Source organism: Zeus faber (assembly GCF_960531495.2).
Source record: "Zeus faber genome assembly, chromosome: 17".
Classification (NCBI taxonomy): domain Eukaryota; kingdom Metazoa; phylum Chordata; class Actinopteri; order Zeiformes; family Zeidae; genus Zeus; species Zeus faber.
In genome coordinates this window covers 5681389-5707487 of record NC_137204.1, presented here as the reverse complement: position 1 = coordinate 5707487, position 26099 = coordinate 5681389, and the positions used below count along the sequence as shown (strand labels likewise).

Genomic DNA, 26099 nt, shown 5'->3' with positions numbered 1-26099 from the left:
GCGCTCCTTCTTGTCACCAGCAGGGGGCGAAATTTCCAGTTCATGGAAAAATTCAGCCCCCCAAATCATCAGTCCCAGTCCCTCCTCTGTCTCATTCCTCCTATCCCAGATGAGAGGTGTTCCCTCTCTAACTTCACTGCAGACTACAGGGAAAAACACATGTTGAATTAGGAGAGAGAGAGAGAGAGAGAGAGAGAGAGAGAGAGAGAGAGGGGAAGGGGGAGGGGGAGGGAGAGGGAGAGAGAGGCAGAGGGAGAGGGAGAGAGAGCTTCTCTAGCATGAGGGTCTAAACGTGTGCTTGTTGCAAGAATTGATATTGCTTCATGTAAGACATGGAGGCGTCATTGATGCTGAGTTCTCTTCCACTGGCCTTCATTTTGACTCTGACTCTCCACCATGAACCCCTTGTTCAGGGCGCGATGGACTCTTGCTATGATGACGAGGGCCTCCCGAGCCGTTGCATGCCTAAATTTGAGAACGCTGCCTTCAACCGCACCGTCTTGGCCTCCAACGTGTGTGGCTTCCCGCCCGAGGACTACTGCATGCAAACCAGCAACACGCGCCCGTGCCACCACTGCGACATCTCAGACCCAGGCCTCGGCCACAATGCCAGCCTTCTGACGGACTTCCACACGGACGAGGACCCCACGTGGTGGCAGAGCCAGTCCATGTTCTACGGGATCCAGTTTCCTGACTCTGTCAACCTCACCCTTCACCTGGGTAAGACGACGTGCTACCGCTGCAGGCTAGTCTGAATTTGTTGGCTCTGAAATGTCACTTATTGGAACCACTTGTGTTAAGTCTGGAGGTTTATAAGATGCTTTTGGAGAGGGTTCCTTCCCAATGCCATCATGTTTTTCTTCAACTCTATCAATATGCTACAAAGAGTGCATCACAGCCCCCTCTTGATGAGCAATACATTTGCTGTAACAATTATAGTTACTTCAAGAATCCCGAATAGGAATGAGCAGGTAAATAAAGATGAATGAGGCAGTATTTCACTTTCCTCTCCGTCACAGTAAACAGCTTGAATTATGATCTTATAAGGAGTGATTCTCAGAGGCAGAGCTTTCACAGCAGCTGGAACACACCATTTGTTTTCCCCAATTATGACTTAAAGCTGTCTTGGAAAGAAAAAACCCCACTTTGCCTCAGACATGGCTTAAAGTCTTGCTGTTGAATTAATTGCAAGCACATAGCCCAAAGGGCATGTCTAGTAAATTTGTCGTACTAAAAGTTAGCAGGGTAGGAATCTCCTCTCCAAAGGCTCAGATGTATTCAACATGTTTAGAAAGCACCAAATGTCAGAGAATGCAAAACTATGCAAGCGGTGCTATTCAATTTACATGCCTCAGTACTTGTCCTTTCATTTCGCAATGGTTGAACTTTCTTAAAGCCCTTATCACAAGACACAAACTCGGACGGGTAGAGTCATGATTATAATAATGATGGAGAAGCATCAAAGCACTGCGGCGAACAAAACAATAATAAATGATGAAGCATTCAAACTTTCAGCATCACTCTTCATTCTGTTCCAGCCCTTTAGCCTTGCCAGACAAATGGCAATTTCTTCATAAAAACTGCATTCTCTGGCTTTTCCATTTACCCATTTACTTTCTCCAGTGTGTGTGTGTGTGTGTGTGTGTGTGTGTGTGTGTGTGTGTGCCATCAGACAAGGATTGAGGGGGTTTTGGGTGGGGAGGGCAGTTCCAGTGCTGGGCTAGAAATACTCTTGTCTTGACAAGCGGGTGCACCCATTCGCCCTGAAGGTGTAACCAAATACCACCCTATTCTCCCACCTCGCCATGAAGACAGTTCTGCATCAAAGGAGCAAGAGAGACAAAGGAAAATAATTAGGGAAGGGAGTTGAAAATGTCAGCAAATAGCCACAGAGGGAATATTGAAGTCATTTTAGATCACACTGGATCAGGATGTGTTTCCGTCGGGTTGTCAGACAGTGATTAAAGGCAGTGAGGGGCGGGGCGGTCGGAGTTTGAGTTTGGGTTTCTTCCAGTTCCGTCCGGGAATGAAGGATCAACCGCGGTGCATCCAGCGTTGTTTGGAGATTTTGTTGATCTTAAAACTCCAGCCAACACCCACACGTCTGCATCCCTCAGACTAAATAATAAACCTCTGACCCCACCCCCTGTCTAATATACAGATGCGTTCTCCCTCAGGCTTCATCCGGAAGTATCTGGTTGATAGGAAGGATGTCAATGTTTATTTGAAACTGCAACTTTCATGGAAGGGGATATTCCAAATCGGCCATGTATTAAAGATCTGTGGTCCCATAAAGATCTATGGTCCTGCAGGGGGGTGGCGGTAGAGGGGATTCTGCCTTTGACATGGTCGCTTTCTCTGGTCTCTCCAAAGATAACAAGTTCCCTCTGAGGGGTGGAAAAGGGGCAAATACCAAGATGATAAATACAGCGGTGGGATGCGGGGGACACATATTGCAGCCAGGTCAGACCGGGTCTGAGCAGGGGAGAGAGGAGGAAGCAGGGAGGAGGGAGGAGGGAGGGTTGGTTCGGGAGGGGGGGAGTAAACAAAACACGGCGAGGAAGAAAGGAAAATAAAAAAGACCACTGGGCTGTTTGCTTGCATGGAATTGGGGTCAGTTTTTTCCCCACAAAGACTGAAGGGATAAACACAAGTGTGCACATACTAGCAGATACACAAACACACACACACACACACACACACACACACACACACACACACACACACACACACACACGCACACACGCACACGCACACAAACCCACAACACACGCTGGTGTCTGCAGATGGTTCTCATTCAGTTCTGTCAAAGGAAAGCAACTTCCTGCCTCCCTGCCTTAGATGTAAAGCAATGATAAAAGCTACCTCAGCTTACTGGCAGCAACATTACTGACCCTAACGTGGCAGACATTTCCCTACAAAAATACACATCTCTACTGTGAGAAGAAATTAATCATATCTGATAAAAATGTATGATATGATATGATATATGTGATACGATGTGATGTAGATTAGAGATCCTGAAATACTTTGAGGTAGTGCCAAAAGAAGATGATACAAATCAGTGTGTTGTGTAAACAGGGCCGTGGGTGAGAGCTGCTCATATGTTTAGTGTGAGTCCATTTTAGGGGCGGGCGCACTTAATAAAACCAAACTCACAAAGGACAAATTTGTCCATAAAACAACACTATGTAACTTTTTTTTTTTACCTTAAAATAACAGCTTCGAAATGATTTTGATGGTACACTGACTTCTAATATGGAGAATGGCACTTTGTAACTTCTGTGTTCGGATTCGAAACCACGGGAAAAGTGTGTTACACTTTACAGCACGATGTCAATTCCTTGATGTTTGGCTCTGGTAAGTACCGGGTTTTTTTTGCTTGGTAAAATGTATTTAAAATAACTGATTAATTATAAACTTTCCATGTCCGGTAATACTGCTCATACAAAACATAGCCGCTCCATCTCCCCAACGGCACGGCGGGAGACGGCCAGTGGAGCGCCCAGAACCCGCACCTCAGCCGATGCGTGCCGGTCCTCACTTTCATTGCACCACAGGCTTTGTTTCACCCTCTGGCTCGCGAGTGCGAGCTGATCTGACAGGCCGAGCACATCTGGTCTTGAATTTCATCACTCTCTAATTTAAAAATACAATTAGACAAATCATATTTTTGTCTTATTTATTAACCTTAACAAAAAGTAAAAAAATATATACTATTACACAGGCTCAGCTGGAGGGAATTAATCCATTATGAGTCATTAAACACCGTGCAGGAAAATATACAAATGTCTTTTGAGATTTCATCCCAGGGTACGCATTTCATCTTCTGTCTCTCTGTGAGATGTTTTTTGTTGTAAGCGCCTGCAGGACCACATTCACCTCATGTGGGGTGAAAAAACAAGTTAAATTATGCTAGGGCCACTGAAAGAAACACTGTTGATGAGTTTGAAAGACAAAGAGAAAGTCTCACTTTCACTGTCTCACTGTCGTTAGTACTGTGCCAGTGCAGCCCCCTTATGAACGTGCTATACCAGAGCTAAGACGTTGTTCTGTAGAAATAATCAAAAAAGCCTTTTAATGGGAATGGGAGACTTTTAGGCCTCTGTTGCCTCACAATTCACAGAGAAATGCGGAAGTATCCTCTGCACAAGAGGATCCTTTAAATTTTCTGTACCCATTGAACAAAAAGCGTAAGATTAACGCTAGTGATGTAAGGTTCGCAAACAATTCGGTCATTGTGAACAGATCGTTTAAATGACTCAGGAGTTGTGATTCACTCCGGCAAAAGTGTTGTCTTCTACTCACAAACAGAAAATAATGAGGGAGGATTAAATGAATGTGAACAAAAGGTGAAGGCATTTGACATGATCCATATTGAGTGTGACTGATTTAGTATAGATTCACCGCCTGGATTCATTTTACAATTGAGACTCAACAAATGCGGCAGCCAAAGCCTGACCAATAATCAATAATCAATCCAATTCAATTCCACTTCAATATACACACAGGAGAGAATGTGAGGAAAAATCACTAATTCCAGGCACAGGAATCCTGTAGTTACCAAGTGACCATGCAGAGGAATTGTGCAGAGTGCAGAAATAAATGATTTCCTGCCCTCCCATCTCATTTAATTGAATCCAACCTTGTAAGACACATTTCTCCATTCACCGTGCACTTCCGACAAAACTCCCCAAAAAGGACTTTACCCCCAGCACTTCAATTAGAGTGAAACACCAATGACAGTCCTAGCTACCACAGTCTGCTAAATCCCTAAATTGGAGTGTTGGAACCCTGTGAATATCCCCCCAAAAAATATCGAATTCATATTTTTGTCACTCAAAGAAAGATTATTTAACTCTCTTGCATATGCATTAATTTTCCCCAGCACAACTTGTCCTCCTTGGTGTAATCCAGAGCTGTTGTGCCATGGAAAATCATGAGAAATGCTTTGGTGGATGACTTAAATTTATGTAATTTCAACAAAAATATACTGATACGCTGATTTTAACTTTGAAAATGATGGATGGTGAGTGTAATTACTGACTGGAGAAAAAGTTTACTCTCATGCCGCGTCTCTGAACATACAGAGACCATACATACAGAGAACATACAGTTTTGCCGGAGTGACCAACTGTAATAACTGTAATTGTTAATAAAACAATACGGATGTTTTTTCGCCTTTGTTTCACATTGACCTATGGTTCACTTTCAGGGGGGGCTAATATGCTGTGCATAATGAGAAAATAATCTAGGGTATTTCTCTACCCTAGCAGGAATGACAATCATTTACCCTGCAGAGGCAGGGGAAATTAAGTGAAACCCCCTGTTTTTTTTTGTTTATTTCTTTAATACAATTAGGTTTAGGCTTTTTTTTCGCTCCTTCTCTGTCCTCCGGGCTTTAAACCATCATCAGACTGTATTTGTCGGCTATATTAGACAATCCAGATCGAATCCCGCAACCGCGTTCCATATATATTTTTTCTTCTGCTGCACAAAACGTATATCGTTTTTTTTCCTCACAGGCAAGGCCTTTGACATAACCTACGTACGACTGAAATTCTACGCCAGTCGCCCCGAGAGTTTTGCCATCTACAGGCGTTCGGAGGCGAATGGGCCGTGGCTGCCATACCAGTACTACAGCGCCTCGTGCTGGGAGACGTACGGGAAGGACGCAAAGGGGTACATCCGACCCGGAGATGACGAGAGGACAGCCTCATGCACTGACGAGTTCAGCGACATCTCCCCGCTGACAGGGGGCAACGTGGCCTTTTCCACCCTGGAAGGACGGCCCAGCGCTTACAACTTTGACCAGAGCCTGGTCCTGCAGGTGTGTGTCTCTGTGTGTGTGAATATATATAGAATATACATATATATATTATAAAATACAAATAATATCAAAATATAATTATTATTATAATAATAACAACAACTCATAATAATATACTGTATATAATAAATATTATAAATAGATGTATATATGTGTGTGTATAAATTTATATATGTGTAAATATGTATGTATGTGTGTGTCCTATTTAAGAGACACACCCAACACAAAAGTGAATAATTTATTCTTAACTACTGAATAAGTTCAACACAAATCAAACAAAAAATAACAAATAACCTCGAAAAATAAATCAACATCAATAAATTAATGGTTAGTATCTCTATTTGACGTGCACACAAATTGGCTCTCGCAAACAGCATGCGAGATCAACTCCTTCAGGTTCAAGCAAGGAAAATAAAAATAAACTGTTATGTCACTGGCACAATATCTCATATCTCCTATGAAGTAGACGTTGTTTGTATCCAAGAGGAAATATTAATTCACAGAGTTCTTTTAACTCCAACCGCCAACTTGAAATGTGTAAAAGGCACAATTTGTTCAGTCATGCCTTAAAAAGATTAAGGGATAGGTGGGATTTCTTCCATATGACAGAAAGGAAACATTCCACAAATTCAATGAATTGTATATATTTTATTCAAAAGCAAACAAAGAGACCAACAGACAGAGTGAAAAACCAAACCGGTATCACGCTTTTTCGTGCTCATAGTCACAAAAATGAGTCGATTGAATCGTGTCCCGGAGCAGGATTGTCCGACTTTATTTGTGATACACAAAACGAAATGTAAACCAATGCATTTCAATTGGGAGATTTTCTTGGACTTTAGAAGGGGGGGCGGGGCGGATACGTACGGTGCGGGAGTGGGGGGGGGGGGGGGGGGCATGGATGTGTTACAATTCAAAATGCATGGGTTTAAACTTCATTCTGTCTGACACGGAAAAAAACAGGATACTGGGGGTTTTTTTCATGGTCATAGTTCTTGAATACATCTTCAGATGCACCTGAACACATCATCAGTGCTATAACCTGGTGTCCTCGGGTGTTTCGGGTCTCTCAACATCATACACCCTCGCCCAGGCGACCCCACCACGGTTGAACGGACCGCGGTGTGTGTTCAGGTGGCATTCGCTTATGGACCTTCTCTCCGGATCCAGAGCCATCTCGAGGCTTTCTCAGCTGCTTCGGTGATGTTCTTGAAGGCTCTGCTCGTTGCTCCTCGTGTGATGCCCAGTGCACTGAGGGCTCTGGGGAGTGAGTGACCCTCAAATCCTCTGCAGCCTACTTCAATGGGCATGCACCTCGTCTTCCAGCCCTGCTCTCGACAGTTGATGACCAGATGTTCATATTTGGTCCGTTTCCTTTCAAGTTCAAGTTCAAGTTCAAGAGATTATTTGTCACATACATATACATACGGTCATACATATATGCTGTGAAATGTCATGACACCCATGAGCCTCCCCCAAGCGGCCCTCCCATGGCACTGTTAGCTCCATGATGACGATGGTCTTGGTGGCCTCAGAGACCAGAAGTAAATCCGGCTTCAGGGTGGTGCTGACAATGTGCTGCGGGAATCTCAGCTGTTTCTCCAGGTCCACTGAGAGCTGCCAGTCCTGGGCCGTTGACAGGATCCCTGCTGCCGCCCTCTTGTGTCCTGCCCTTGGCTGCACTCCTGCCCTAACAAAAGCGATTGATGCAGTGTGGCTCAGCCTGCCAGAGGTCCATCCAAGTGACTGTCCAGTCCATGGCCTGCTCCCGCCTTGTCCAGGCCCCCTGCTGCCTCAAGCCAGCCGCTCTGCTGGATCTTCCTTCCTCCACTGCAGCCCTCACCTGAATCTGCCTCCGCTTCTCCTTCCCCTTGCACTCCTTATGCCAAGGCGTTGGGATTTGGTGGGCCACCTCGCCCACCAAATCTTTGTGGTGCAGCCGGGACTCAGCATCCAGCACAGGAGCCTGGGCACTCCGTCATAAAAATGAATCTCTTGAATGGTCTATTAAATTCAAGGTTGGGGGAGAACAGGGATATAGGGTCATACCCTCAGTATGAATTTCATTCAAGTATACAATTTAACTGTATATAAATGTCAGCAAATGTGAGATTATGTCAAGCTTGCATGCATGCTTGTTGAAAATTTGAAAGTACCCATCAGCCAGTGCGGTACACAGTTCCATGGTAACAGCGAGCTCCACCCATCACAGACATCGCTGTTACACTTTAGGATTGTAAATCTTATTTTTGTATTTGTATTTAAAAATAAAAAAACATGTTTTTCTTAAAACAAGGTTCATATCATACAGACTTGTGGCTGCTTATCAAAAACAAATATATATCTAAAGGGTGCATTGTACGTATATGCTCTCACTGTGTTGCCCACACAAAAGCTTCATCAGATACCCTGGCATTTGGGTGAACAAGAATTAATTCTTTAGTAAACTATTCGGTCACGCTTTATATTAAGATGCTTGTAATGAGTGTTAGTTAATAGATACAGTAATATACACTTACAAGATGCTTATTTACATTATTATTGTTTAAATAAGACTATATATGTGTTAAAAATATCATTTATTAGCAGTTTACTATGCACTTTTTAACTGTAAATGATGTACTTATTAACTGTTAACTATGCTTTTATTGTGTGTTAATGAGCCTATAGAGGTGTTAATTACAGCATGTAAGCCGTTAACAATGCATACTTTTTGCAGCTACCAGGACAGTGCCTTATTAAGGTTAATACATCCCTTATGATGCACTTATTAACAGCTAATAATAATAAATGGTCTGCATCTTCTATAGCGCTTTTCTAATCTTGTGACCACTCAAAGCACTGTACAATACAGGCCTCACATTCACCCATTCACACACACACACATCGATGCTAGTGGCAACCATGCAAGGTGTACACCTGCTCAAGCTATTCAGGGTTCAGTGTCTTGCTCAAGGACACTTTAGCATAATGCTGGAGCTGGGGATTGAACCAGGAGCCCTCTTATTACTAGACAACCTGCTTCACCTCTTGTGCCACGCCACCCCATAAGGATCTCTAATAAGCATCTTATAAGGGCCTTGTGAACTATTAACTGACACTTATTACAAGCAACTTAATATAAAGCATTACCAACTAGTCTTTATTTGTTTTACTACGATTCCACTAAAAATTACCCATATGACTTGTGACAATTTTGTTCTGGGAACTACGTTAGCAGATCTCGTAATGTATATAATGTAGTAACTCTCTTCCCCATATTCCTAATATGTGAACATCCCCAATTTATTATTATTATTATTATTATTATTATTATTATTATTATTATTATTATTATTATAATTATTATTATTATTATTATTATTATTATTATATTAGTTCCTGTCAGAATATTTACCAGTATATTTTATAAGTGAATGTTTCTACCACAAAACCTGTGAAACTCACTTGTACTATAAATCAAAGTTCCCCAAAAACAAATAACCCCCACCGACTATTACAGGTGTTATACAGTCTCCTGAAACAGGGCGTTAATAGTGAAAATGGCTTGTTGCTGCACCGCTCCAGTCCTACCTCTGAAGAAACCAAAGTAAGATCAGTGCAAGACCTTAGAGTGGTAAATTAATATGTTGTAGCTGTCTATCCAGCAGTTCTATGCTATTTCAGCAATTCCTCATAACACCCCTTGATACTCTGTTGTGGACCTTCGTTCTGCTTTCCACTCATTCACCTCAATTCCCAATACCTTTTTCAGGGTCTTTTCTCGCTCAAAATGAGGCGGAGGTGGTACCATCCTGATCATGTGCACACGTGTGCATGTGTACTATGCATTGAACCGGCTCAAGTAAACACTTTGTACAAGCAACGTATTTTAGGAGTTCAAATAATTATACGATTGAAGAAAATGACAATTATCATTTTGCTCTGGTCAGGTGCTCTGTTCAACATTAAATTAAATACAACATAAAAGGTAATGTGTTAATTTACACAGTTAACAAACAGCAAAGTTGTTTAAAATCAAATCAAATTTGACATTCTGTCAAATTTACAGTTCACATGGGCCCTGCAGTGTAGTTGAACATGAATATAACAAATGCCTTTGCTTTCATTTTCACATTTCACAACCAGCAAAATGCGATGCTGTTACAGGGTAGTTGAACATTGCATTAAAGGCATTGTTTTCATCTACACAGTTCACACCCAGAGGCAGAGCATTTCAGCCTCCTGTTTTTCATTATAAAACATCTTCATGCACTCCTTGTATTCCGAGGCCTCTTGGTCTGGTCCATCGATGTGGCCACCTTGCAACACACTTCTAAGTGCCTCTCCTTCAGTCTGTTGTCCAGGGGCGTCTTTACCTTAAAAAACATCTGCATTAAGATACTTTGTATTATAGTGATACAGACATGATGAAAATGGCCTCTCCACATCTGCGGTCTGGACAGATGCTGAGAGGGCGATTGCAGCTGCAAGGCTCAGGATGGGATACAGCTCAGAGGATTCGGAATACAAGCCACAGAAGCACCTCCTCCAGGGATTTAGTCTGAAGTATAGCAAAGTGGGAACAAAGATAACAATTATTCTTTAAAACCAATAGACTGTGGTGGTGGTAGTGGTGGTGCAGTTAATGTAACTGATATACAGTATAGGACCTTCAGATCAGGACTCACTCTCAGTCTGAAGGGTCCCACTCGGACACCAGGTCAGATTCCCTCAGTCTTGGGAACTGCCCAGCCAGTTTCCTCCTCTCAGCATCCCCATACTCTGCAGAGTTTGTCAGACTCTGTCTGGGAGAGAACATACTGATTTACTGATGGTGGGAATCGGCTCTCAGTGTTCTCAGTCAGTGCAGTCAGAAACGGCTCCATCACCTGGAAAAGCTTTGAACACATTTCAGTGAAACAGTTCTTCAGTTAACATTAAAAAGCTCAAATACATTCATACTTACAGTATGTTATATATACTATAATACTTACAGTGTTCTTGAACCTCTCCCAGACATCTTCTTTGAAATATGCAAGATCTCGTCCTGCAGAGGCTTCGGACTGGCGTCTGATTGGAGCCATGCCTGCCAGCGGTCCTTGACTATGCTGCTCTCTCTCAGCTGTGTCAGGGATGTCTACAGCACTGTGACTTGTGGTCAAACATGACAGCTCAGCTAGGAATATCATTCAATTAACAGGAAAACCAAGGACTGGTATTGATCTCATACCTCCTGCTCCACCTGGGAGAAGAAAAGGTTTCTCTTTTGGAATTCCAAAAACTGCCTGTAGATCTTTTCATCCACAAGTTGCATTTGGCACAGGGCAGGGGGGAATTACTGATCCTTTACAAAGGAATACAGTCCTTGAGCTGTTGGCTCATTCCAAGCTTGGAGCGAGACGTCTGCAATGAGTGCAGGCATAATCTGACGCATCTTGTAAAGTAATCGCTGATTCTACAAGCCATATCTGCAAAACTGAAAACATTACACTAATTGAATGTAATATTAATTTAGGAAGAATAAACAATATTCACCTGTTTAAACAGCCCCAAAATTGCAGGGCGCCTCTCGACACATTCCTGCTGTAGGGAAAAAACATACGTTCTATGGAGGAAATTCCTTGAGGAAACTTGCAGCTTGTTTCTTCCTCTTTCATAGTTTTGGAAGCACCTTTCCTGGTGCACTATTCTGATTATGATACAGCGCCATCACATTGGTGTAATGCCGCAATTGTAGTTACAAATTACAGAAACCCGCTGAGTGCAACATTTGTTCGAAAATTGTGTTTTCCATGAAGACTATGGTGTTTTATAAGTCTTAAAGCCCATGCCAACACAGAACAGGATCCGTGAGCGGAAAATAATCCTTGCGAGGGAGCATTTCTGCCCCGCATTCACAAATGCGGTGCCGTGAGTACAAATGCAGTCCCGCAAGCATGGGGCTGTGATGAGTGGGAGCTCGACCCATCCTGATACGTGCTCGAGCAAGCGATGGCAGAGGAGTCCCACAGAACGACTTTAATGCTGTGTTCCACTTGAACTGGGAAGTCGGAATTTCTGAGTTCCCAGTCGTAAATTCCAACTGGAACACCCCCTGAAGTCGGTCTTCCAACTCGGAAGTCGAAAGAATCTCACCAACCCCGACCTCAAAATCTAAGATGGCTGCTCCGTGCATAAACAATAAGTGAAAGCTGTAGTATCACTGCTGTGATGTTAACAATGTTTATTTATTTTTATTAAGTCTATTTGGAGGTGGACATGTACACGTTCATAGACCCCCAAAGGGGCATTCCATTCCCCGGTCCCATTTTTACTCTGTAGTTGTCTGTATTCCGAAAGAGCAAGCACAACATAGGAGGCGTCTATCTTTGTTTTCCGACTTGTTGTGGTCACCAGCACCCCACTCGTGAGGTGGAGGAATTTCTATACAAAGGCCCCCCGCAAAAATTGGACGAACCTGAGTGAATCCAGCAGCATGGGTAATCAGCCACACCACAGCCACTGGTCGGAGCGCCTGTTTGATGCACGTGCATGTTGCCTGACACAGAATGCAGCCACAACAAGCAGCTAAAGGCTTTGCTAATGCCTCCCTCGGTCTCACAAACAAACACTGACCACACATTCCACCACATTCACTCAAGCCTTTTAGAAGGCAGCTGCAGGATAACTTATGTTAACGTTATCGTGTCCATGTTATGGTTTGGGGATGACATATGAAAGTATGAGAGCATGTAAGAAAACGGCTAAAGACATGCAACCCTCTTTCTCCCGACAGCTCCGTACACAGTTTTCCCATTTTCACATCACCAGGCCTGCGTCAATACACGTTTGTGTCTGTCGACATTAGACCTGCATTATTGGTTGAGAGGGAAACAGGGAAACACCTCTATCCTTCCCCAAGGTCCTCCAATCTCCTCCATACCTCCCTCTCACATGCAAATTCTAATATTTGGCTTCTGTTGATCGGTTTCATTAATTCACCCATCCAAATACACTGCCTGAAAGTGTTGATTGAAGTTTTGAATCTTCTTCCTCTCAACATAGCCCACTATTGGGTTGAAACCAAAGGGTCATTCACTCTTGATTGCCACCATCACCTATGTTTGCTTTGAATTATTGTTCTCCAAAATATCCCTTTTCTCTTGTTGAGTAATGTCAATGGTTACAAAGTACCAGTAAGACTATTCTCCACTTAATGATACCTTGATTAAAAGTTATTGGGGGGAAATGGCTGAGCATGTAATGCAGTTGTTATTGTCAGTAATAACATCCACATTGTCACTTTGTTTTTATCTGAACTGACTAAATGGGTTCAGTGTATGAAATGTTTGCTGTAAGGCTTTATTAATTTGTGGATGTTATTCGGTAAAAACACATGTTTCACAATCCTCACGTCTAAAAAAAAAAAAAAGAGTGCTGCTTTCTTTTTTCCACAAGAGGTTTTTTTTCTGGAATGGCTGCATTTCACTTTTAATTATTTTAGAAAATAACTCTTTTTAGATGACGGAACCAATAAATCAGTAGGATTGATTTTATTTTCTTCTTTGTGTAGGAAGGGGATAAATTGGGGTTGGCAATCTGCATTTACATTCACAATGGCCCATTATATACAAAATCACAGTGCATTAAAGAGTTGACAGTTTAAGGTAAGCTATTGGAGAACTTCTATGTGTCCAACAATAAGCTGATATCTAAATCATTTTAAATAGAGCAAATTATGTAAAAACAATACTGAGTGAACTGCAGTTACGCACGGAAATTATGGAGTTTCAAAAGATATATATACCCTCATTTTTCACGTATTGCTGCAAATTTGTACAAAGACAAGTTATGGGGCTCCCATGTAATGATGGACATATAAACAATGGTAAATTAATGGTATTTATAAAAGGTATCCAAGCATGAAAACTTGTGACAAACATGCTAATATATCAACTCGAGTGTCAATGTCAATTTGTCCAGGATTCCACACTAAGATAATAAAATCTGGATTGTACACCGCTACACGCTTTGGTACAGTGATAAAAATGGTTAAAATGTATTAAATTCCTCATAATTATTGTATTATTCAACTAAAACAATGAGAACATAGAATATTGATTGTGATTTATTCATTAAAGTGTTTATTAAAGAATCCTACGTCTTTCAAACTTGATGTCATTGATAAAGTCGCCTGCTAAATGTACAGCTAAGCTAAGGGAAAAGTGAAAATATCACCTTTCATTTAAATCATTAGTGGAGGCACTTCTATAGCGATAATTAACTGTGTGATAAAATAAATGGGAAGATTTTTTTTTTTATCACATTAAGAACAATCAATTTGGAGGAATAAAAACAACAAGTAACAAAATAAATTCTGTCTGGGAAAATATCAATGAGGAAATGAATGCACATAGGGAAAACAAAGGATCAGAATTTATTTGATTATATGACTCTATCTAAATTAGAATAATTGTCTTCTGTGCTGCAGTCGCGTCTTTTCAAAGTTCATGCACCAGTTACTGTCAATGTAATGAGACTAAGATTACTTATATGTGGACAGAGATACATTTTTGGGGTGAAAATAGTGCTTCAAATTCTCAGAAGTCGTAAACCTAAAACTGAGATACTGTGAGAGCAAACCTGCCAACCTTGGGAAATATTTTGAGTACCACAAGAGTGTAATAGGGAGTCTCCATGGTGTTGAAGTTACTGCAGCTAAATTCCTCCATCAGTTATTCACACCGTAATGAGCAATGTACAAAAAAACGTATGCAAACAACTACGGCTAACTATGTATAGTATACAAATTCATCTCATCAATTACAATTTTCATTCAATTGTATGTTCATAATAAAACATTGACTATTAAATATAATTTTAATTGTCGTGCGATCATTTTGAGTTCATATGCGTGATCGGAGAAATTACATTTTCTTATCATGTGGTCTCATTGGGTATATCTGCTATACGTCAATGACAAATACATTGTGTGATCTAATCACACTCACGTGAGAGGACAGCTGCGCATATGGACTCCTAAAATGGCTGACTCTTCAAACTCTGGTTCACTGGAAGTCCTCTTTCGCTCACCATGCATTGAACAAACTGAATCAAATCCAACAACTCATTTTACTGAGTGACTCTCAAAAACCCCAGTAAAAAGAAAAAAAAGTTGACTCTTTCGTCACAAGTGGAGCTCATGCACTAGGAATAACCAGAGCAGACACTCCGCTGCAATGCTCTGGCTCTCTTTTTGAGAGTCAGCTATATTTTGTTAGTATTGGGTTTGAGTATCAGAGCATTTTTATGAGTAAAGTACATGAACATTAATATCATAAATATAAATATCGTATATACAGATATATACATAAATATCGTATATATCTGACACTGTGAAAACCGGCCAATTCCGGTCATCGGCAGATCGATCGGTGCATCTTACGATTTATTTATTAACATTACGGTCACATTTTTATAGTTGATTATTACTCCCCCACTTCCCATTTTACCTCACAAGGCAACGTTACACCTCGATGGATACTGCATATCAGTGGATGTTGAGTGAGTGAGAGGAGAGGGAGGGCTTACATAACCACAGGTCGTAGCATCTGGTCCAATCTAAGGGATATAGTTTGAATACCCAATAAATGTACGGTATTGTTTTGAATTGATTGATTGTTTTCACGTATTAAATTATTATTATTATTATTATTATTATTATTATTATTATTATTTTATTATTATTAATATTATTATTTTATTATTTATTATTAATTTTTGCATTGTTTCAGCTGGCATTTCATACCTGCATATTTTGACCAAGATTTATGGTTAGTACACAAAATGTGTGCAGGTTGACAGGTTTGTGAGAGCTTTTGAGTTTGAAGCAAAACTGGCTTCAACCCACCGAGGAGAGATTCCATTGGCTTGAGGATTATTGTAAATATAATATTCCTTTGCACTTGTCAACAAAGGTAGTATAAATGGGATTTGTGTGTGACATTTTTTTTTAATTATTACTTTAAATATCCATTTTGTTAACATCTTTAATTTGTCTTTTACACCAGCACTCAAAATCAGATGAGGCTTTTGTTACACATACTATCATTTTTCAACCCCGTCAATATATATTTCAAGGACTTTGGTCATGGTGGGCATCTCGTCTTTTTTAATATAGAATAATGTCCAGAGTTTGTACTCGAACCACTGGCCAGTTGTGGACAAACTCGCCAATTGAATTCTGGGAATTGCTGTCCCCTGGTGACAGGTTTTCATGCACGCAATCTGCAACAGGCCACTTTCTTCACGTGTGGAATGTTTAGAAGTTACTGAATAATAGAGGGGGGAAAAAAGTCAAATTTCGAAATGTGACCCTAAAGTATGTAGTGGATCACATATATAATTTAATAATTAGGGGATGGTGGCTCAGGCGGTAGAGCTGGTGGTCTAGTAATCTAAAGGTTGCTGGTTTGATCCCAGGCTCCTCCTGCTAGCATGCTGTAGTGTCCTTGAGCAAGACACTTAGCTCCTGATGGCTGCATCCATCGGTGATTGAACAATTGTAAGTCGCTTTGGATAAAAGCGTCTGCTAAATGTAATGTAATAATAATACATAATATACTAAAATATGAAGAATCAAAGTACGTATTTACATATTGTGTGTGAATCGATAATCAAATTATCTTTTTTTCTGAAAATGAATATGGCTCTGTTGTTGCCTGTAAACCTTCGGACCTTGAATATGAATAATGTTTTAGGTAGGTATTTTTTTTGCACGGTGTTGTTGTTCTATTTGTGTTCCTAAGCCTCCAAATGGAGTGACATTGAAAAGGAAAAACATACAAGACACGGCTGACAAGCCCTTAGGGCTACCTATGATAACTGTACCCCCCCCCGCACTCTCTCAACCCCCACACCCCCACACCCACTTGCTTTTCAGAATCCCCCCATAATAAACCTCCTTCTCATCAATGGCGTACTGTTTGAACGGGCGACATCTCTGCCACCTCCCATAGAGCAGAGAGTCTCTCTCTTCCTCAAGAGTGATTCTCTTCTCTTCTTTTTAAGAGATGGAAAGAAGGGCGGAGAGATGGAGGGAGAGACAGAGATAGAAGCGGGAAGTGAAGGCATGTCAGCTTTCTAGCATATGCTAAGCTGCACCGAGCAGCGGGATGAAGACTTTTCTCTTTTTTTCCCCTCTCTTTCTCCTCATCTCAGCTGTGCGAGGTCCCCGGGGGTCGGAAGCACGATAAAATAGAAATGAAATTCTCTATTGGATTAGCGTTAGTGTTGCTGGAGGTTGAGCACATTGTGTGGCAGACGGGTGTCTGCGAGAAGAGGAAACTCACCACATGAAAGGAGGGAATCGGCAGCAGGACAGGATTTGCTTTCGGAGCTGGAAGCCAAAAAAGCTCGGGCTACACGATGGGGAAAAAAAGGAAAGAATTGGTAAAGGAGGAAAGGAAAATTTTGGTTGATTTGATTTACAGTAGCTTAGCAATAACCACTTAACCTGCCAATCAAAAAAGAAAAAAAAGCACAAAAACAAATCTGTAAGGAGGGATGCCCTTTTTTTCTCTACATGTCCCTTTTCCACCTCAAAATCCATCCATCCATCCTTCTTCACATCTCCCCCTCCACTATCTCGGGTAAAGGCTGGGTTCTGCATTATGGTGATTATGAAAAGCTTACAGCACTGTAGTCGGAGCCTCGACTTTGAGTTCAGAAATAGAGATTAGAGTTGTTCCCCTTCTGATTAATCCCTACATGCTCGCCTTCTTCCCCCTCTCGCTATTTTCGTCTCGTATCTGAGTGTGTGTGTCCTCCAGGCCTGGACCCCGGTTTTCGCTTTTGTCCCGGTCTGCTCTTGGGGCCCAGCGCAAAGTCTTGTAATCTGTGCGAGCCTAAGACTGTTTGGAGGTTTTATTCACACCACAGTCAGGTTTTCGCTGTAATAGTGTCGACAGTGTTTTTAAAAGTGACTATACGGTCTACGCTATTGGTGTAAAATATAGGTTTCGGAACAGTCGTGGAAATTTGCATGCATCAGGAGAAATACATTTAAGCGTAACAAAAAAGGGGAAAAAGCACACCCTTTTGCCATCCCGTCGGATTCATTTAAGATCGTTATGGACATAATTTGACCCCTGTGTTGGTTGCTGTATCGCTAAGTGTTTTTTCAGGGAATGGATTGTTTATGTCAATTATACAAAACATTGTGAGGTGGTTCTGATTGAAGTGCATTTTTGCACCTGAGATTTCAATGTATTCTTTTTTCAGAATCCAAACCGGAATGTGTTTATTTTGCCAAATACATTTACATCATGGGGAATTTGTCAAGGTGAGGATTGTTGCATTGCTGTAGAGACAATTAACGTAAAAAAAGGGAATTGTCACAAATAAAGAACAGAAATATAGAAAGACTGAATATACAAAATGTGATTCTATGCGCAGGATACAGGCATATGTTATACATTATGTAATAACTAAATTATTAGTGTTACTACAATGTTACTACAGTGTTATTTCAATATGTTCAATATGTATTTGTGTATATTTTGCCTGTCCATTCTCCATGTAGAATGCATAGACAATCACAACAAGGTTCAAAATCCTGCTTTTCTGTCTCCACAGTAGTTTTTAAAACCTACTTTGAACTTTGATTCAGCAGAACAGTCAATTTCTACAACAAGCGGGCGAGTTTTAGATTAAATGCACTCGCTCTCAATCATATCATGAATTTCAGTGCCCTTGGATTCTGCGCCATAACCATTGTGATTGGGAATACTTTTGAAAATGTAGTGTTTGTAAGGACATTGTTTAGAAATAGTAGATTTATTTTATTTTCTGCACAGCTATTATCTGATGTTGTGTATTTGCTGTGAGGCAAGTTGCAGGTCAACAAAGGGTTACGATTAATTTAAAGCATCAACTTGAACCTTTTCACCCCTTAAAAAATAACAACTTTTATTCATTCATTACGTTCACTCTAAATAGTGAATGTCCCTTTTAGTAGTGTTTAGCTGAAAGGTAATTATGGCTGCAGTGAAGCCATTGGACAGAAACCAAAACCCGAATGGGCTCTCCAGACGATCAGCTGATGGACGCTGTAGTTACACCAGGATCCGGCAGCTAATGGCAGCCGTGTTTCGTCGCGGTTCACTTGACATCGACCCGTGGATTATAAAGCGGAGAGAGGGATCAATAAGAGGCAGGGATACACAGATTGGGTGGCAAATCTCTCCGCGGACCTGCCAAACGCCCTCCTCCTTCTCTCCCTCTGTCTTTGCCCCCCACTCTCTCTCGCTTCTCAAAGCTCAAGGAGAGAAGAGCCATCACCCCCTCACATCTGCTCCTCCATTAGAATAAAAAAAAAAGGCAGATCAATTGCATCACTATCTCTCTTTTTTCTTTTTATCAGGCATAAGGCATACAAATTCTTTATTCGTATGCCTTATGGGTGATACACATAAAAGAAAAAAGATGAAATTCTTTAAACATTGAAACAAAGATCCTGGAATGCTAATGAACACTCCAGTTTCCACAATGGGAATCAAAATAAATAAATAAATAAAAAGAGTTATTTAACGCCACTCTAGAGGTTTTCTGCTGAGCTACGGATACATAAAAATGACAAACGAAAATATCCAATAAAACAGAGCACACTAAACACTAAAAGATCATTCCCACAGCAGCTTTATTTATTGAAAGAGGTGATTGGTGAGGAAACAAATTATTATACAGGGGAAGCAGGATACTTACACTGAAATTGTCTTTATATAAGGACGACAAGTTTTCGGAATGAGTTGTTCAATTTTTAGATACTTCATTCATCACTGCAGGGAAATGTCAGTGTCACAGCAGCTCACATTAAAAAATAAGCGATAATAAGTGATAATAAAAAATATAAAAAGTAAAATGATAATGTGCAATTAACCTAGGAATTAGCTGAACAATGTGCGATACAATAAACATAAAGTTGAACAGTAAACAGCAAAAATAAACATAACAGTAGACAATAAACACAATAATAATCCATTGCCCAAAAACCATTTGTTCACATTATGTGATTTTTTTTTGCACATTTAACAAATGAAATTTGCAGATGTTCAGTCTCTTCTGCACAAACACCTAGCTGCTGTTTTTGAGGAGCACAAATCTAAAGATGGAGAAGAGACGAACAGAGTTTTATAGTCCTCGCGATAATGTATCTTCCCGCGAGATTCTCACGAGAGGCAAAATATCTTGGGATATTTTGACACCAAAACAATCATGGCTGCCTGACATTATACACTAATCAGTCACTCATTTCAGAAGTCATACACGCCCACTTGCTGCTTTCTTTGGCTTCGCCATCGTGCAGCCACACAATCTCATTGGATGCTGAAAATTTCCCCTGCGAATTGAGGCTTTCACACCCACACACCAAAGGATTTTGGAAACAGCAGGCCCGATAAAATGTTTGATTGAATCGTTACCTTGCTGATTGGGATTGTATAGAAAAAGATTTGAGTCTTTCACTGACGAACATATCGATGACTGCTACGATTCGACAACATGACTACCCTGGACTACCCTGTACTACCCCAATCTCAAATCGTTGCCAAATCAGCCTTTACCATCACGTAATGTGGCCCTAGCTTTAGTGATAAAATGTTTAAGAAGAAACTGGTGTTAATGATGTAATGTTACCAGATTTTTTTTATTAAAATATTAAAATATATATATAAATAAAATATAATAAATAAATATAAAATGATAATGATAAAAATAAAATGATTATGCAACGGATCTAATGATGAACCAAACAAAATAAATAAAATGATAATGATAAAAAATAAAAGTAATATCTAAAGATATCTTTCTATAAAGTTAAGGCAATGTGGTTAATTCAAAGGGTATTAGCTGGCTGGGGGACTTTTGCCGATGACCATAGTGGGATGATGATAATAATTAAAGGATATCGCGTGTTCTGGCTCGGTGGTGCTGCCAATGGAGCTCATCTGATCACCTCACATCACCACAGAGATTAACTGACTTTTAACTAGTCAGGCAGCTGGAGAAGCAGAGTCATTATGTCCAACTTTATAGAAAGGTGAGACGGAGCAAACTATGAATTTAGTTATGTATTTATTTATATATTTTCGATTGCATACACTAATGAAAAATGGTGAAGGTACTTAAGAAGAAGATCCCGTACATCTAAAGCCTGGCCCACACTACAAGATTTTTCAGATTGGTGCCGCCAGGACAGATTTCCCAGCAGATCGGGCGAACTAAAAAACACTCGTAACATGCCACACACCACTGGATAATCTGGCCCAATAATGTTAAAAGCCATCAACAAATCTTTACTTTGCTCACGATTGTCAGAAGGGTGTAATTGAGCCCCAAATTGGCTATATCTTGTAGTTTGTACCCCTCTTAAATGGTGAGACAGAATCTGGTCTCACTTGTGAAACTTTATGAATTTTATTCTACATTTAACTATATAATCCATGCATATTTCATGAGGCTGAAGATCGGAATTGTTTTTGTTTATCGTCCCTACCCTGCCACAGATTTGTGTTTGATTTTCCAGTTGGGAGGATCACCACTTTGCATCATAATTTCATATTCTAACCATGACCATTTCTGAGGTAAAAACAAAAAACAATAAATAACAAAAATAATAGGCCCCCTTTAACAAAAATGAGTCTTGGATCACTATCAGTAGGCCAAAATAATATCCACATTTCTACCTGTTTCTGACGTTTTTAGTGGTTGACAGGATAGTGGTATGCCGTGGCATTCTTTCATTGTGAAAAGTGTGACGCAGCAGAACGAATGTTGGGAAACACTGATCCATACAATTTTTGTTCTACAAACATTACTAAGGGGGGAAAAGAAATGATTCCCTATTTCAACCCTCTGCATCATATCAGCTGGATGATGAGATGTCTTCTATTTGCTCTAATTAATCGAATGTGTTGTTTCTCTTCACTAAACAAATGATCGGCATTTGGCGGCATTTAGACATATCCTCCCAGGTAACGGCTCACTTCAAAGAGAGCGTCTGTAAATCTTCCTGTTTTCTTTTCAGAATCTACGGCAGAGATGAAAGCTGCTGCATAAATTCTAATTTTATTTGCTCAGTCATCCATTAAAATGGTTTGTCTGTCTCTCCTGCCATCCCCCCCTTCTTTCTCTCTCTTTCTCTCTCTCTCTCTCTCTCTCTCTCTCTTTCTCACGGTCGGTCTCTCCCTGGCTCCGGAGAGCCGTGTGGCTGTGTGTGGCAAATTGGAACTCGGGCGTTGAATGACAATGAGTGAAAGGAGGGGGGGGAATACATATTGAGGGCACAGTGAACTTAAGCAATTAAATTAAAAAGTTATTAACTCCGGAATGCACTCGCTCCCCTCGCCGCCCGCAGCCACAGACTTCCAAGTTCAAGGAAACGGGGAGGGGGAAAAGACTGAGAGAGGAGCAGTGAGATGGGGAGGGAGCGGGGAATAGGAAAGGGCATAAAGAAACAATAAATGGCAGCAAGAGCAAATCTGCGGAGATGGCACTTCAGTAGGACATTATGAAGAAGACCCAATGACTGACATGGTCACAGACACCATGGTCAGTGTAGTCTTATAGTGATGAGCAATATGACTCTTGCAAGAATATAACCTTTATTTTTTGAAATATTATCCAAGTAGTTACTTATTGAGTTCCTTTTAGGGGAACTCAATATTTATGAGTTGATATTGCCTACAGTATAACACATTTGTAAATAACCTAGACAAACACCATGAATTAATAAGCTATTTTTTATTTTGTGCACACTGTAGTGATGATTGCACTGTGAACCAAACAGCATTCAGTCTAAAAGTATAGACATAATGATGCTCGGCTGTGATTGGCTCTGGAATTTAAAGGGGACCTATGATGCTCTTCCTGTAATTTTCTGTCATATATATTTATATATATATATATATATATAAAATGTTACAATGTGGGATTTTCATATCAGACATGGCCAAAATGTCATAATGAGGTAAACTAATGACAAGTGGTAAACTTCCGACCGCTCGGAAACGCTCGGTTTTCAAAGGTTGGAATGTCTGAACAAACTTTTAAATGAGACCTTTTAGATATAATATGAGTGAAGTTTCAGCAACTGGATTGCTGATTTCTCACCCCAAACCCCTTGTTCAGATACAGATTTTAGTGGACTGATAAGGTGAAATCAGTGAAAGTTACTGAGTAAATAGAACGAAAACCCGGAAGTCATGCTCAAACGCCATTGGCTCAGAGAACTCAGAACTTGTGCTCAAACCCCATTGGCTCACAGAACTTGTGGCCTCAGAAGGGTGGCCCCTCCCATTTAAACAAAGCGTCAGGAACACAATAGATTTAGAGGCATGTCACAATGGCTATAATACATAATCTGAGTAGTATCCGGAGGCGGACATCTTTTGGGGACCTCAGAAACCTATATTAACTTTTGTAAAAAGGAACATAATAGTTCCAATTTAAGTCTTAAAATGTTGCTGTGGATCCTTCTTATTAGCTTTAGTCTATAGGGAGTGATTTAAAAGGTTTCAACAACTTTAAATGTTGACTTCATAATTACAATATTCCACTCAATGTATTATCATACAGTAGGGGAAAAGGTCAAAATGTACTCAGGTACTATGATGAGAGTAACTTTCCACCTCTGCTCAACACAAAATGTATTCGGTACATTATTCTTCTTCTTCTTCTTCTTCTTCTTCTTCTTCTTCTTCTTCTTCTTCTTCTTCTTCTTCTTCTTCTTCTTCTTCTTCTTCTTCTTCTTCTTCTTCTTCTTCTTCTTCTTCTTCTTCTTCTTCTTCTTCTTCTTCTTCTTCTTCTTCTTCTTATTATTATTATTATTAAAGAATATAATAATAATTATTAACATTATTATTATTATTCAGCGAATTGATACACAGCGCCACATTGAAATTCAACTGAATGTCTTCCATCTGTTGTGTCATGAATAGACTGATGCATTATGGGCAGAGAGGGTTCCTCCCAACAGAGGAAACTGGTCGAATTGGGAGGCAGTACGATAGTGCAACTTGCAGATCCAGGTGCACGCGTGTCCACCAGTGTTTCAGGTGGTCGTGATGTTAACAGAGCCGTGGCTTGGTGCCATGTTCATTCCTCATCGCTCAGTTGGATCCAGAGTCGGCCTCATTACAGCATTGCATGCCCAAATTCCAAGGGATGCTGGGGTTTGTTAAAATAAAATATTGGACTGACTGACTAATTAACCTTTTAGAACGCTGTCCTTTCAGGGCAGTTAGTGACATTCAGAACAAAGTTTGCCTTGATTTACAGAATTTACACCGTCCCACCAAGCCTGACTAATTGCTCCACCATATGATACTAGTTGCCAGTGATGTATGGGCGAGAGGTCTTTTTGCTTGGTTCGCCACTATTTAAGTTTCGTAAAATGCTCACAATGCATTATATTTTAGTGTGAGGGCTAAAGCACGAGGGCTAGAGGGTGGAAACAATAGTGGTGCACCAATTACGAAACAATTCCCTTATTAATTTAGGCATTCCGAAAATTTATAATTTCTGCTTTGTATCCTATTTTTAATCCATCGTGATAAAATTAATACTCCCATATTAAATTTTGATTTATGTACATTGATTAAGATGCGTTCAACTATGCTGAGAGGCAACTTAATCAAAAGGAAAAAGGGATAAATTGGGCCTTATTTATCCTACATCTAGAGATTCCCATCTAATATACTGTATAGTTTTAGCTCATTGCTGCAAATATTTTCAATAAATCATCCTTTTAAAATTAACCATATTCATTTGTCTCCTTTCTTTTTGGCCTCGCTTTACTTTACCATAGTGTTGCCGACTGGCACCCATTAAGAACTGGTAACGCTATGTTAACACTGTAGGAGTGTCTTGAAATGCTTTGCCAGGGATGATGTTCCCTACATAGTGTTGTGATCATTGGAGTGTTAATATTCCAATTAGTCAATTTAATTACCTAAACACACGCACACACGCGCGCGCGCGCACACGCACACGCACACACACGCACACACACACACACACACACACACACACACACACACACACCAGGAGATAATTTAAACCATGATAATTTTTTGATAATTTAAACCATGAGAGAATTTTGGCTCTCCGATGAATGCAATTTGTGTAAGATGTTTTAGGAAGAGAGAAAACTGCACTGATGGGAGATGCCAGGCAACAAACACTAACATCTTTACTGTTTGGAGTATATCTTTTCAAATTTCAATTAAATTTTACAATAATAATTGAGTCATCCAAATGAATAGCTCGACAAGATGTTTTAGGTGTGACTTGTAAATGTTAGGATGGCTGAAGTTATGACGGGTTGGTTGTCAGTGCAGAGGTGAGCCTGGTGGTCGAGGATAATGGTCTGGCAGAGCTGACCACAGAAAGTGGATTTTCAGAAATGAGATCCCAACTCTTGTAAGGAGGCTGTGCATGTGTGTGTGTGTGTGTGGGTGTGTGTGTGGGTGTGTGTGTGTGTGTGTGTGTGTGTGTGTGTGTGGGTTGGCCGCCGCCATCTGGATGTGGTTAGACTCCCCAGCGTCTCTGGAATCAATCTGCTGTGGAGGAGACAGAGCGGCCTCCTGTTTCATTGTAGCGGGTGGGAGTTGTTGTTGGGTAGATGTGGCTCACATCCATAACTTAGGTTTTGTTTTTTTTGTTGATTTGGTTTTTTTTTTGGTCAATTTAAGTCAATAGTTTAATATTTAATGTCTATCATATTTTTACTGTTCATTGTTTATTTTTAATTTTCTGGTTTATTCTTAGGTTAATTTCATTGTTTATTGTTCATTTTTAGGCTTATTGTGCATGGTAAAAATTATCTATCTTCAAATTAGTGTTTAGGTTTATTGTACATTGGCGTACATTAGATTTTTTGATATATATGAATGGTTTATCATAAGGTTTGTTGTTGTTATTTTTGTATTTTTATTGTTATTATATTATTGTATAACAATTTTGTATTTGTTATTTATTGTATATTAATTGTATGTATATGTTAATAGATGTCTGTCTGTCTGTCTGTCTGTCTGTCTGTCTGTCTGTCTGTCTGCCTGCAGTTTAAATTAGTGAAACTAAGTTAAACTATAGTTTGACTATAGTACTTCTTACAAAAAGTCAGTATCCGTGGGTAGAAAACAAAATGCTGCCCAGTCCCTTCCCAGCGAAAAGCATGGAAATGCTGTGATTGACTGGGGACATTTACAGAAGGCTGTGAAACGGCTTTGATGAACCGGAGGCGGTTTCT

At 40.3% G+C, this 26099-nt stretch overlaps 1 protein-coding gene across 1 annotated transcript in view; it reads left to right on the top strand.

Annotated features, from left to right (window-relative positions):
- Positions 1–332: 332 nt before the first annotated feature.
- Positions 333–26099, top strand: part of lamc3 (laminin, gamma 3) — a gene marked incomplete at its 5' end in the record, with an annotated part of 138338 nt that continues 112571 nt past the window's right edge. The window contains 2 exons of the mRNA XM_080018330.1: positions 333–720; positions 5526–5830. Coding sequence (XP_079874456.1) covers positions 333–720; positions 5526–5830 — 693 coding nt within the window. The remainder of the gene's footprint in view (positions 721–5525; positions 5831–26099) is intronic.